This window comes from Oncorhynchus masou, chromosome 8 (genome assembly GCF_036934945.1).
Source record: "Oncorhynchus masou masou isolate Uvic2021 chromosome 8, UVic_Omas_1.1, whole genome shotgun sequence".
Taxonomy (NCBI): Eukaryota; Metazoa; Chordata; class Actinopteri; order Salmoniformes; family Salmonidae; genus Oncorhynchus; species Oncorhynchus masou.
The window spans coordinates 3,669,436-3,684,000 of NC_088219.1; the positions used below are offsets into that span (position 1 = coordinate 3,669,436).

Consider the following 14,565-nt stretch of genomic DNA (forward strand, 5'->3'; position numbering starts at 1 on the left):
AATTGAGCAAAGATGGGTAGATCATCTTGGAGAAATTGAGCAAAGATGGGTAGATCATCTTGGAGAAATTGAGCAGAGGTGGGTAGATTATATTGGAGAAATGGAGAAAAAATGGGTAGATTATCTTGGAGAAATAGAGCAAAGATGGGTAGATCATCTTGGAGCAAAGATGGGTAGATCATCTTGGAGAAATGGAGCAAAAATGGGTAGATTATCTTGGAGAAATGGAGCAGAGATGGGTAGATTATCTTGGAGAAATGGAGCAAAAATGGGTAGATTATCTTGAAGAAATGGAGCAAAGATGAGTAGATGATCTTGGAGAAATGGAGCAGAGATGGGTAGATTATCTTGGGGAAATGGAGCAGAAATGGGTAGATTATCTTGGAGATATGGAGCAAAAATGGGTAGATTATCTTGGAGAAATGGAGCAAAAATGGGTAGATTATCTTGGAGATATGGAGCAAAAATGGGTAGATTATCTTGGAGAAATGGAGCAAAAATGGGTAGATTATCTTGGAGAAATGGAGCAAAAATGGGTAGATTATCTTGGAGATATGGAGCAAAAATGGGTAGATTATCTTGGAGAAATGGAGCAAAAATGGGTAGATTATCTTGGAGATATGGAGCAAAAATGGGTAGATTATCTTGGAGAAATGGAGCAAAAATGGGTAGATTATCTTGGAGAAATGGAGCAAAAATGGGTAGATTATCTTGGAGATATGGAGCAAAAATGGGTAGATTATCTTGGAGAAATGGAGCAAAAATGGGTAGATTATCTTGGAGATATGGAGCAAAAATGGGTAGATTATCTTGGAGAAATGGAGCAAAAATGGGTAGATTATCTTGGAGAAATGGAGCAGAGATGGGTAGATTATCTTGGAGAAATTGAGCAGAGATGGGTAGATCAAGTCAAAGCCTTGGTTTCTCTGAAGGAACTGCCTCGCCTGGTTCACCAACTACTTCTCAGACAGAGTTCATCAGTGTGTCCAATCAGAGGGCCTGTTGTCCGGAACCTCTGCCAGTCTCTATGGGGGGTGCCATAGGGTTCAGTTTCTCGGTCCGACTCTTTTCTCTGTATACCACTATGATGTCACTCTTGATTCTCTGATCCACCTCTACGCAGACGACACCATTCTGTATACTTCTTCTATACTTCTTCTATAGCCCTTCTTTGGACACTGTGTTAACTAACCTCCAGACGACTTTCAATGCCATACAACTCTCCTTCCGTGTCCTCCAACTGCTCTTAAATGCTAGTAAAACTAAATGCATGCTCTTCAATCGATCGCTGCCCGCACCTGCCCGCCCGTCCAACATCACTACTCTGGACGGTTTTGACTTATGTGGACAACTACAAATACCTAGGTGTCTGGTTAGACTGTAAACTCTCCTTCCAGACTCACATTAAGCATCTCCAATCCAAAATTAAATCTAGAATCAGCGTCCTATTTCGCAACAACGCATCCTTCACTCATGCTGCCAAACATACCCTTGTAGAACTGAATGTCCTTCCGATCCTTGACTTTGGCGGTCATTTACGAAATATCCTCCAACACTCTACTCAGCAAATTGGATGCAGTCTATCACTCTGCCATCCGTTTTGTCACCAAAGCCCTATATTCTACCCACCACTGCAACCTGTCTGCTCTCGTTGGTTGGCCCTCGCTTCATATTCATCGCCAAACCCACTGGCTCCAGGTCATCTATAAGTCTTTGCTAGGTAAAGCCCCGCATTATCTCAACTCACTGGTCACCATAGCAGCACGCGCTCCAGCAGGTATATCTCACTGGTCACCATAGCAGCACGCGCTCCAGCAGGTATATCTCACTGGTCACCATAGCAGCACGCGCTCCAGCAGGTATATCTCACTGGTCACCATAGCAGCACGCGCTCCAGCAGGTATATCTCACTGGTCACCATAGCAGCACGCGCTCCAGCAGGTATATCTCACTGGTCACCATAGCAGCACGCGCTCCAGCAGGTATATCTCACTGGTCACCATAGAAGCACGCGCTCCAGCAGGTATATCTCACTGGTCACCAATAGCATCACCCACCCGTAGCACGCACTCCAGCAGGTATATCTCACTGGTCACCAATAGCATCACCCACCCGTAGCACGGCGCTCCAGCAGGTATATCTCACTGGTCACCCCCAAAGCCAATTCCTACTTTGGCCGCCTTTCCTTCCAGTTCTCTGCTGCCAATGACTGAAACGAATTACAAAAATCCCTCACTAACTTTAAGCATCAGCTGTCAGAGCAGCTCACAGATCACTGCACCTGTACATAGCCCATCTGTAAATAGCCCATCCAACTACCTCATCCCGATACTGTTATTTATGTTTTGCTCCTTTGCACCCCAGTATCTCTACTTGCACATCCATCTTCTGCACATCTATCACCCCAGTGTTTAATTGCTAAATTGTAATTATTTCGCCATTATGGCCTATTTATTGCCTTACCTCCCTTATCTTACCTCATTTGCACACATATATAGATTTTCTATTGTGTTATTGAGTGTATGTTTGTTTATTCCATGTGTATTTCTGTGTTGTTGTTTGTGTCGCACAGGTTGGTCAGATTGCAGTTGTAAATGAGAACTTGCCTACCCGGTTACCTGGTTAAATAAAGGTTAAAAAAATCAAATGTAAAAAAACAAATCCTCATCCTTTATCTTCTCTCAACTAAACTCGCTAAGCATAACTTTGGCTAACAGCTGCAGCTAAATTCAAAGATGATATTATGTTCCTATGAGGGGTTTCCAACCAAAGAGAAGGGAAGGGCCATGGATGGAATGTAACACTGAAATCTTAGCATGGCAGCCATTTTGTTTTGGTTTTCAGCCAATTAATGATTCAGAAACTATTCAACTTCCTGGTGATGTGTGTTCCTCTCAAACCTGATTGGCAGGTGACCTATGACACGGTTGTGCTAATTTAATATTTAAATGGCAGATAGCAGGATGAAGGGGAATGAACTCTGGCTCTACTGTCAAGGATAATGTACGGGTTGTACGTTCAATACATTTGCGTCCCAAATGGCACCCTATTCCCTATGGGAGTTGTTGGGATGTAAGTTGTTGGTTTCCCTTTGGTTCGGGGAACGAAGCCATACGTTTCCTGACTGGGAAAATGGAACATTCTGAGAACGGAAGTGAAACATTTAGCCTGTTCTGGGAACGTTTATTTGTAGGTTGCATGGAGGTTCTGGGAACGTTTATTTGTAGGTTGAAGGGCGGTTCTGGGAACGTTTATTTGTAGGATGAAGGGAGGTTCTGGGAACGTTTATTTGTAGGTTGAAGGGCGGTTCTGGGAATGTTTATTTGTAGGTTGAAGGGAGGTTCTGGGAACGTTTATTTGTAGGTTGAAGGGCGGTTCTGGGAATGTTTATTTGTAGGATGAAGGGAGGTTCTGGGAACGTTTATTTGTAGGATGAAGGGCGGTTCTGGGAACGTTTATTTGTAGGATGAAGGGAGGTTCTGGGAACGTTTATTTGTAGGTTGAAGGACGGTTCTGGGAATGTTTATTTGTAGGTTGAAGGGCGGTTCTGGGAACGTTTATTTGTAGGATGAAGGGCGGTTCTGGGAACGTTTATTTGTAGGATGAAGGGAGGTTCTGGGAACGTTTATTTGTAGGATGAAGGGCGGTTCTGGGAACGTTTATTTGTAGGATGAAAGGCGGTTCTGGGAACGTTTATTTGTAGGATGAAGGGCGGTTCTGGGAACGTTTATTTGTAGGATGAAGGGAGGTTCTGGGAACGTTTATTTTTAGGTTGAGGGGAGGTTCTGGGAACGTTTATTTGTAGGATGAGGGGAGGTTCTGGGAACGTTTATTTGTAGGATGAAGGGCGGTTCTGGGAACGTTTATTTGTAGGTTGAAGGGAGGTTCTGAGATTGTTTATTTGTAGGATGAGGGGAGGTTCTGGGAACGTTTATTTGTAGGTTGAAGGGAGGTTCTGGGAACGTTTATTTGTAGGTTGAAGGGAGGTTCTCAGAACGTCTTACTCTGGGTCCTTGAAAGTTTTCCTGGGAGGTTTTATTAACGCTCGAAGAATGGAAATTGTAGGTAACGTGTCAAAAAATAACATTTGAACCCCCTAAGGTCGGTGTAATGCAAGAATCCCCATACAAATGTGTCAGTTGAAGCTAGAGAGATATCTGTTGTTTTGGTATTTTGGGGGACTCTGTTCCATGTATGAATCTGTTATTCAATGTGTTTCTATTGGCTAATAGCATTAAGGACTGTTATTCAATGTGTTTCTATTGGCTAATAGCATTAAGGACTGTTATTCAATGTGTTTCTATTGGCAAATAGCAGTAAGGACTATCTGTTATTCAATGTGTTTCTATTGGCTAATAGCAGTAAGGACTCTGTTATTCAATGTGTTTCTATTGGCTAATAACAGTAAGGACGATCTGTTATTCAATGTGTTTCTATTAGCTAATAGCAGTAAGGACTATCTGTTATTCAATGTTTTTCTATGGGCTAATAGCAGTAAGGACAATCTGTTATTTAATGTGTTTCTATTGGCTAATAGCAGTTATTGAATGTGTTTCTATGGTTATTGAATGTGTTTCTATGTGTTTCTTTAATGTGTTTCTATGGGCTAATAGCAGTAAGGACTATCTGTTATTGAATGTGTTTCTATTGGCTAATATCATTAAGGACTATCTGTTATTCAATGTGTTTCTATTGGCTAATAGCAGTAAGGACTATCTGTTATTCAATGTGTTTCTATGGGCTAATATCAGTAGGGACTATCTGTTATTTAATGTGTTTCTATTGGCTAATAGCAGTAAGGACTATCTGTTATTCAATGTGTTTCTATTGGCTAATAGCATTAAGGACTATCTGTTATTTAATGTGTTTCTATTGGCTAATAGCAGTAAGGACTATCTGTTATTCAATGTGTTTCTATTGGTTAATAGCAGTAAGGACAATCTGTTATTCAATGTGTTTCTATTGGCTAATAGCAAGTAAGGCCAAATTCCATGTTTTTGGCTTAGACTCTTAAGGTCAGGTGTGGCCAATTAGTGGGCAAGGCCAACACATCTGAAAACACTTAACAAGAGGATAGAAAGATTTTTGTTGACGCTGAGAACAGAATAGCTATGTTTTTAAATAACGTTCTTAGAATGTTCTCTGAACAATAGCAAGTAAGCAAGTAAGGCCAAATTCCATGTTTTTGGCTTAGACTCTTAAGGTCAGGTGTGGCCTATGTTTCTATGGGCTAATAGCAGTAAGGACTATCTGTTATTGAATGTGTTTCTATTGGCTAATATCATTAAGGACTATCTGTTATTCAATGTGTTTCTATTGGCTAATAGCAGTAAGGACTATCTGTTATTCAATGTGTTTCTATGGGCTAATATCAGTAGGGACTATCTGTTATTTAATGTGTTTCTATTGGCTAATAGCAGTAAGGACTATCTGTTATTCAATGTGTTTCTATTGGCTAATAGCATTAAGGACTATCTGTTATTTAATGTGTTTCTATTGGCTAATAGCAGTAAGGACTATCTGTTATTCAATGTGTTTCTATTGGCTAATAGCAGTAAGGACAATCTGTTATTCAATGTGTTTCTATTGGCTAATAGCAAGTAAGGCCAAATTCCATGTTTTTGGCTTAGACTCTTAAGGTCAGGTGTGGCCAATTAGTGGGCAAGGCCAACACATCTGAAAACACTTAACAAGAGGATAGAAAGATTTTTGTTGACGCTGAGAACAGAATAGCTATGTTTTTAAATAACGTTCTTAGAATGTTCTCTGAACGTTACGACAGTTTTCTTGACGTTCTGAGAATGGAATGGAATGTTTTTAAATAACGTTGTCAGGGGCTCTATTTCCGGCTGGCGTTAAAGAGGCGCAAGTGTCCTTTGCTTGCAATTTCGTCGGGTAAAAACGGGTGCGCCAGCCCTAACACCAGGTACTGCAATTAATTAGTTTTATATTAGTTCGCTTGCTCTTTCAGATGAGTGGGGTGGAAATATTTGAGGTGTGTCCTTAACAACATTATCCAAAATGCTAATATCAGGCAGTGCTGATAGGGACATTTAAGCCCAACTAACAGCGGGTTTTAGCAGTAACACAGTTGGTTATGGTACGAATTTTGACAGAGGAAACTCAAGCCTATTCGGCCGTGATGAGACACTGCCCATATGAATATGAGTAGCCTAATGTGCTGTTGGTGCCTGTATACTACGTATTTAGAAACATTTAAAAAATATGTTTTTTTCCCATTTAGTTTTACTTGATTTAAAACCAAGCATAGCCTCCCCTCTCAATTAAATCTTTTTAAGGTCTTGCGCAATGCAATTGGGAAGTAGTCAAGATTATCGATAAAGGGTTTGGCTCCTGAGACCACTTGGAAGGAAATCTTAATGACCCAAACGTTATTAAAACATCAAGTTTGAGAGGAGTAGAACAGTGAAGCCGACAATCCCTTTTATTCTCTACATTGTAGGCAGGCCCACATTATTTTAGCCAGGCAGGTCCCGTTTTAGATGTGCTTTCAAACGCTCCGCAGTCAATACAGCACTTCGTAACATCGGCTGATGTAAGAGAAAAAAAGGGGGGGGGGCTTTATAAATACATTTCATTGCTTGATTGTCTGATTGATTGATTGATTGAAATAGAACCACGAGGACACCTGTAGGAATAGTACTGAAGCAGGGGAAGATGTTGAGACAGTATTTTACATGCATTTATCACTATGAGAAATATAGGATTATTTTCGACAAAGATATCTACATATATTTCAAAATGTTGTATATCCCTGGAAATAAATATTCAGTATGAAAACATAACATTTTTGGAAACATCCCGCATGAACAAATACTACAGTTTACTATAGAATACTTCAGTATTTACTATAGAATACTTCAGTATTTACTATAGAATACTTCAGTATTTACTATAGAATACTTCAGTATTTACTATAGAATACTTCAGTATTTACTATATAATACTTCAGTATTTACTATAGAATACTCCAGTATTTACTATAGAATTATGTACTGTAGTACACTGTACTATCCCTTCGATCATGTGTAGTACTTTCTATATAATTGTGTAGTATACTGTAGAATACCATGAAAACACTACAGTTTTTTAAAACTGCTGTAAATTCAACAGTATTTGATTTGCATATACCCCGCCCATTCCCCTCCCCCGTGATCCAGATTTGTGCCAACTATAAGTGAGAAGCCTATACATGCCAAGTATAGACCAAAAGCAGAAGTGCTGAGCTATACAGGCAGACCCCAGTCCCACCTTCCTACAAGTTATGGACAATTTGCATTTTATCAATGGCATTTTGGATGCACAAAGATACCAGTGATGAGATCCTGAGGCCCGTTGTCATGTAATTTATCATCAGCCATCACCTCATGTCTCAGCATGATAATACAAGGCTCCATGTCACAAGGATCTGTACACAATTCCTGGATGCTGAAAAAAATGTCCCAGTTCTTTCACCGCCTGCATATTCACAATTTGATATTTTAGTCTTTGTCCTGTATGGCTTCCTCAAGAAGAAAGACTACACTTTTGTCAATGGTCATTGAAATCAAAGTCTATGGTAACAGACCACATTAAATACTGCAGCAGTGGCCAGCACCCGGGTCGATCTCTGCTCAGTTTTCACCTCATCAACCCGACATATGTCTCCAGTCTGTCCCCCAGTCCCCAACAGTGTTGTGTGAATGTCCCCAACAGTGTTGTGTGAATGTCCCCAACAGTGTTGTGTGAATGTCCCCCAACAGTGTTGTGTGAATGTCCCCCAACAGTGTTGTGTGAATGTCCCCAGCCCCCAACAGTGTTGTGTGAATGTCCCCCAACAGTGTTGTGTGAATGTCCCCTGTCCCCAACAGCGTTGTGTGAATGTCCCCCAACAGTGTTGTGTGAATGTCCCCAGCCCCCAACAGTGTCGTGTGAATGTCCCCCTACAGTGTTGTGTGAATGTCCCCTGTCCCCAACAGCGTTGTGTGAATGTCCCCCAACAGTGTTGTGTGAATGTCCCCTGTCCCCAACAGCGTTGTGTGAATGTCCCCTGTCCCCAACAGCGTTGTGTGAATGTCCCCTGTCCCCAACAGCGTTGTGTGAATGTCCCCTGTCCCCAACAGTGTCGTGTGAATGTCCCCCAACAGTGTTGTGTGAATGTCCCCAACAGTGTTGTGTGAATGTCCCCAGTCCCCAACAGTGTCGTGTTAATGTCCCCCAACAGCGTTGTGTGAATGTCCCCTGTCCCCAACAGCGTTGTGTGAATGTCCCCTGTCCCCAACAGTGTTGTGTGAATGTCCCCAGTCCCCAACAGTGTCGTGTGAATGTCCCCCAACAGTGTTGTGTGAATGTCCCCAACAGTGTTGTGTGAATGTCCCCAGTCCCCAACAGTGTCGTGTTAATGTCCCCCAACAGCGTTGTGTGAATGTCCCCTGTCCCCAACAGCGTTGTGTGAATGTCCCCAACAGTGTTGTGTGAATGTCCCCCAACAGTGTTGTGTGAATGTCCCCAGTCCCCAACAGTGTTGTGTGAATGTCCCCCAACAGTGTTGTGTGAATGTCCCCCAACAGTGTTGTGTGAATGTCCCCCAACAGTGTTGTGTGAATGTCCCCAGTCCCCAACAGTGTTGTGTGAATGTCCCCAGTCCCCAACAGTGTTGTGTGAATGTCCCCCAACAGTGTTGTGTGAATGTCCCCTGTCCCCAACAGTGTTGTGTGAATGTCCCCCAACAGTGTTGTGTGAATGTCCCCAGTCCCCAACAGTGTTGTGTGAATGTCCCCTGTCCCCAACAGCGTTGTGTGAATGTCCCCAACAGTGTTGTGTGAATGTCCCCAGTCCCCAACAGTGTCGTGTGAATGTCCCCCAACAGTGTTGTGTGAATGTCCCCTGTCCCCAACAGCGTTGTGTGAATGTCCCCTGTCCCCAACAGTGTTGTGTGAATGTCCCCAGTCCCCAACAGTGTCGTGTGAATGTCCCCCAACAGTGTTGTGTGAATGTCCCCAGTCCCCAACAGTGTTTTGTGAATGTCCCCAACAGTGTTGTGTGAATGTCCCCCAACAGTGATGTGTGAATGTCCCCAGTCCCCAACGGTGTTGTGTGAATGTCCCCCAACAGTGTTGTGTGAATGTCCCCAGTCCCTAACAGTGTTGTGTGAATGTCCCCCAACAGTGTTGTGTGAATGTCCCCAGTCCCCAACAGTGTTGTGTGAATGTCCCCCAACAGTGTTGTGTGAATGTCCCCAGTCCCTAACAGTGTTGTGTGAATGTCCCCCAACAGTATTGTATGAATGTCCCCAACAGTGTTGTGTGAATGTCCCCAGTCCCCAACAGTGTTGTGTGAATGTTCCCAGTCCCCAACAGTGTTGTGTGAATGTCCCCCTACAGTGTTGTGTGAATGTCCCCAGTCCCTAACAGTGTTGTGTGAATGTCCCCAACAGTGTTGTGTGAATGTCCCCAGTCCCCAACAGTATTGTGTGAATGTCCCCAGTCCCCAACAGTGTGAATGTTCCCCAACAGTGTTGTGTGAATGTCCCCAACAGTGTTGTGTGAATGTCCCCTGTCCCCAACAGTGTGAATGTTCCCCAACAGTATTGTGTGAATGTCTCCCAACAGTGTTGTGTGAATGTCCCCTGTCCCCAACAGTGTTGTGTGAATGTCCCCAACAGTGTTGTGTGAATGTTCCCCAACAGTGTTGTGTGAATGTTCCCCAACAGTATTGTGTGAATGTCCCCCAACAGTGTTGTGTGAATGTTCCCCAACAGTATTGTGTGAATGTCCCTAACAGTGTTGTGTGAATGTTCCCCAACAGTGTTGTGTGAATGTCCCCCAACAGTGTTGTGTGAATGTCCCCCAACAGTGTTGTGTGAATGTCCCCCAACAGTGTTGTGTGAATGTCCCCCAACAGTGTTGTGTGAATGTCCCCCAACAGTGTTGTGTGAATGTCCCCCAACAGTGTTGTGTGAATGTCCCCCAACAGTGTTGTGTGAATGTCCCTAACAGTGTTGTGTGAATGTTCCCCAACAGTGTTGTGTGAATGTCCCCCAACAGTGTTGTGTGAATGTCCCCCAACAGTGTTGTGTGAATGTCCCCCAACAGTGTTGTGTGAATGTCCCTAACAGTGTTGTGTGAATGTCCCCCAACAGTGTTGTGTGAATGTCCCCCAACAGTGTTGTGTGAATGTCCCCCAACAGTGTTGTGTGAATGTCTCCCAACAGTGTTGTGTGAATGTCCCCCAACAGTGTTGTGTGAATGTCCCCCAACAGTGTTGTGTGAATGTCCCCAGTCCCCAACAGTTTGTTTTTAAATTAAATTAGATATTATTGTTTTGTCTATTAATTATGTTGTTTATCTACTTACATGTTTTATGTTTTAGTAATTTGTATATTTTTGGTTGAATATGTTTACCTTTTTAAATGTATTATATTATCTAGTTTCTATGTTTATAGTTTCTGTGTGTTTTACCAGTTTTGTTCTGATTGTTCTGACTGTTCTGTAACAGTCATTTTTCCATCATCACCTTGACATATTTTGTTGCCTTTCCCTCCTTTATTTTGTCATTGTTTTGTCTGTCCCTTTTATGTTTGTGTCTGTGTCCGTCCGTCCCACCAGACGTCCCCAGCACCCTCCCTCCATCCACCACCCCACCTCCCCGCCCCACCCCACCAGACACCACCGCCCCCTTAGACCCCCACCTGGCCTCCTCAGACCCTCCAAACACCAACAACAGAGGTACAGTACCACCTCACCCACACCTCCTCTCCTCCTCTCTCCCTATAGTCTACAATTCTTTCATTCTTTCTGCTCTCTACCTCTCCTCTCTTCTGACCTTCGTTCTGTCTCTTTTATTCTTCTCCACCACTCAACTACAGAACATCTTCCTCTCTGTCCATCCCCTCTTTCCTTCCTCCCTTTCCTTCCCCTCTTTCGTTCCTCCCTTTCCTTCCCCTCTTTCCTTCCTCTCTGTCCTTCCCCTCTTTCCTTCCTCCCTTTCCTTCCCCTCTTTCGTTCCTCCCTTTCCTTCCCCTCTTTCCTTCCTCTCTGTCCTTCCCCTCTTTCCTTCCTCCCTTTCCTTCCCCTCTTTCGTTCCTCCCTTTCCTTCCCCTCTTTCCTTCCTCTCTGTCCTTCCCCTCTTTCCTTCCTCCCTTTCCTTCCCCTCTTCGTTCCTCCCTTTCCTTCCCCTCTTTCCTTCCTCTCTGTCCATCCCCTCTTTCCTTCCTCCCTTTCCTTCCCCTCTTTCGTTCCTCCCTTTCCTTCCCCTCTTTCCTTCCTCTCTGTCCTTCCCCTCTTTCCTTCCCTCCACTTCCATCCTCGCCTTAGCCAGGCTTTTCCCCTTCTGGTCCATGTCTCACCTCCATACCTTAATGTTTGTTCTATAGAGAGTCTGGATTCTACAGTCAATCCTCTGGTGCTTCAGCAAGGAATCTATTGACTGGTCACTGTCTTCCTGTCTCCCTGGTCTCATCAGATAGGGGGGAACCTCCCTGGTCTCATCAGATAGGGGGAACCCTGGTCTCATCAGATAGGGGGAAACCCTGGTCTCATCAGATAGGGGGGACCTCCCTGGTCTCATCAGATAGGGGGGAACCTCCCTGGTCTCATCAGATAGGGGGAACCCTGGTCTCATCAGATAGGGGGGGGGTAACCCTGGTCTCATCAGATAGGGGGATCTCCTGGTCTCATCAGATAGGGGGGATCTCCTGGTCTCATCAGATAGGGGGATCTCCTGGTCTCATCAGATAGGGGGGGGAACCCTGGTCTCATCAGATAGGAGGGGGGGGACCTCCTGGTCTCATCAGATAGGGGGGAACCCTGGTCTCATCAGATAGGGGGGAAACACTGGTCTCATCAGATAGGGGGGATCTCCCTGGTCTCATCAGATAGGGGGAACCCTGGTCTCATCAGATAGGAGGGGGGAAACCCTGGTCTCATCAGATAGGGGGGATCTCCTGGTCTCAACAGATAGGGGGGATCTCCTGGTCTCATCAGATAGGGGGATCTCCTGGTCTCATCAGATAGGGGGGATCTCCTGGTCTCAACAGGTACACAGTGGTGGGGGGGGAACCCTGGTCTCATCAGATAGGGGGATCTCCTGGTCTCATCAGATAGGGGGATCTCCCTGGTCTCATCAGATAGGGGGATCTCCCTGGTCTCATCAGATAGGGGGATCTCCCTGGTCTCATCAGATAGGGGGATCTCCTGGTCTCAACAGATAGGGGGGGGGGCTCCCTGGTCTCATCAGATAGGTAGTGGGGGGATCTCCCTGGTCTCAACAGGTACACAGTGGTGGGGGGGGGGGGATCTCCCTGGTCTCAACAGGTACACAGTGGTGGGGGGGGATCTCCCTGGTCTCAACAGGTACACAGTGGTGGGGGGGACCTCCCTGGTCTCAACAGGTACACAGTGGTGGGGGGGGGGGGGGGGCCTCCTGGTCTCAACAGGTACACAGTGGTGGGGGGGGGACCTCCCTGGTCTCAACAGGTACACAGTGGTGGGGGGGGGACCTCCTGGTCTCAACAGGTACACAGTAGTGGGGGGATCTCCCTGGTCTCAACAGGTACACAGTGGTGGGGGGGGGCCTCCTGGTCTCAACAGGTACACAGTGGTGGGGGGGCCTCCCTGGTCTCAACAGGTACACAGTGGTGGGGGGATCTCCCTGGTCTCATCAGGTACACAGTGGTGGGGGGGCCTCCCTGGTCTCAACAGGTACACAGTGGTGGGGGGGGGACCTCCCTGGTCTCAACAGGTACACAGTGGTGGGGGGGGGGCCTCCTGGTCTCAACAGGTACACAGTGGTGGGGGGGATCTCCCTGGTCTCATCAGGTACACAGTGGTGGGGGGGAACCTCCCTGGTCTCAACAGGTACACAGTAGTGGGGGGGATCTCCCTGGTCTCAACAGGTACACAGTGGTGGGGGGGGGCCTCCTGGTCTCAACAGGTACACAGTGGTGGGGGGATCTCCTGGTCTCAACAGGTACACAGTGGTGGGGGGATCTCCCTGGTCTCAACAGGTACACAGTGGTGGGGGGGACCTCCCTGGTCTCAACAGGTACACAGTGGTGGGGGGGGGGATCTCCTGGTCTCAACAGGTACACAGTAGTGGGGGGGACCTCCCTGGTCTCAACAGGTACACAGTGGTGGGGGGGGGGATCTCCCTGGTCTCATCAGGTACACAGTAGTGGGGGGGATCTCCCTGGTCTCATCAGGTACACAGTGGTGGGGGGGGGGATGTTATTCCCAACAGGTCTCTGGTCCCAGGTAAGGCATTATATAGGGAATAGGTTGCAGTTTTGTCTCATATGACAGAAGGGCACAGGTTTTCTCTGTCCCGTTTGTTACACACACAGGCACACGCTCACGCACACGCACAGGCACACGCACACGCTCACACACACACTCACACGCACAGGCACACGCACATGCACACGCACAGGCACACGCACACACACACACTCACACGCACAGGCACAGGCACACGCACACGCACACGCACAGGCACACGCACACGCTCACACACACACTCACACGCACAGGCACAGGCACACGCACACGCACACGCACACGCACACGCTCACACACACACTCACACGCACAGGCACACGCTCACACACACGCTCACGCACAGGCACACGCTCACACACACACTCACACGCACAGGCACAGGCACACGCACACGCACAGGCACACGCACACGCTCACACACACACTCACACGCACAGGCACAGGCACACGCTCACGCACACGCTCACGCTCACACACACACTCACACGCACAGGCACATTCTCACGCACACGCTCACGCACAGGCACACGCTCATGCACACGCACACGCACAGGCACACGCTCACGCACACGCTCACGCACAGGCACAGGCACATGCATAGGCACACGCACACGCTCACGCACAGGCACACGCTCACGCACACGCTCACGCACAGGCACACGCTCACGCACACGCTCACGCACAGGCACACGCTCACGCACAGGCACACGCACACGCACAGGCACACGCACAGGCACACGCTCACGCACACGCTCACGCACAGGCACACGCTCACGCACACGCTCACGCACAGGCACACGCTCACACACAGGCACACGCACACGCACAGGCACACGCTCACGCACAGGCACACGCTCACGCACACGCTCACGCACAGGCACACACACAGACACACGCTCACGCACACGCTCACGCACAGGCACACGCTCACGCACACGCTCACGCTCACGCACACGCTCACGCACAGGCACACGCTCACTCACAGGCACACGCACAGGCACACGGTCACGCACAGGCACACGCTCACGCACACGCTCACGCACAGGCACACGCTCACGCACAGGCACACGCTCACGCACACGCTCACGCACACGCACACGCTCACGCACAGGCACACGCACAGGCACACACTCACGCACAGGCACACGCACAGGCACACGCTCACGCACAGGCACACGCTCATGCACAGGCACACGCTCACGCACACGCTCACGCACACGCACAGGCACACGCTCAGCAACAGGCACACGCACAGGCACACGCTCACGCACACGCTCACACACAGGCA

General features: G+C 47.2%; 1 protein-coding gene across 1 annotated transcript in view; it reads left to right on the top strand.

Annotated features, from left to right (window-relative positions):
- LOC135543703 (cell adhesion molecule 2-like) overlaps positions 1 to 14,565 on the top strand; it is a 688,390-nt gene that overhangs the window by 619,483 nt on the left and 54,342 nt on the right. Inside the window, exon 6 of the mRNA XM_064971070.1 lies at positions 10,608 to 10,727. Within this exon, the coding sequence (XP_064827142.1) occupies positions 10,608 to 10,727 (120 nt within the window). The remainder of the gene's footprint in view (positions 1 to 10,607; positions 10,728 to 14,565) is intronic.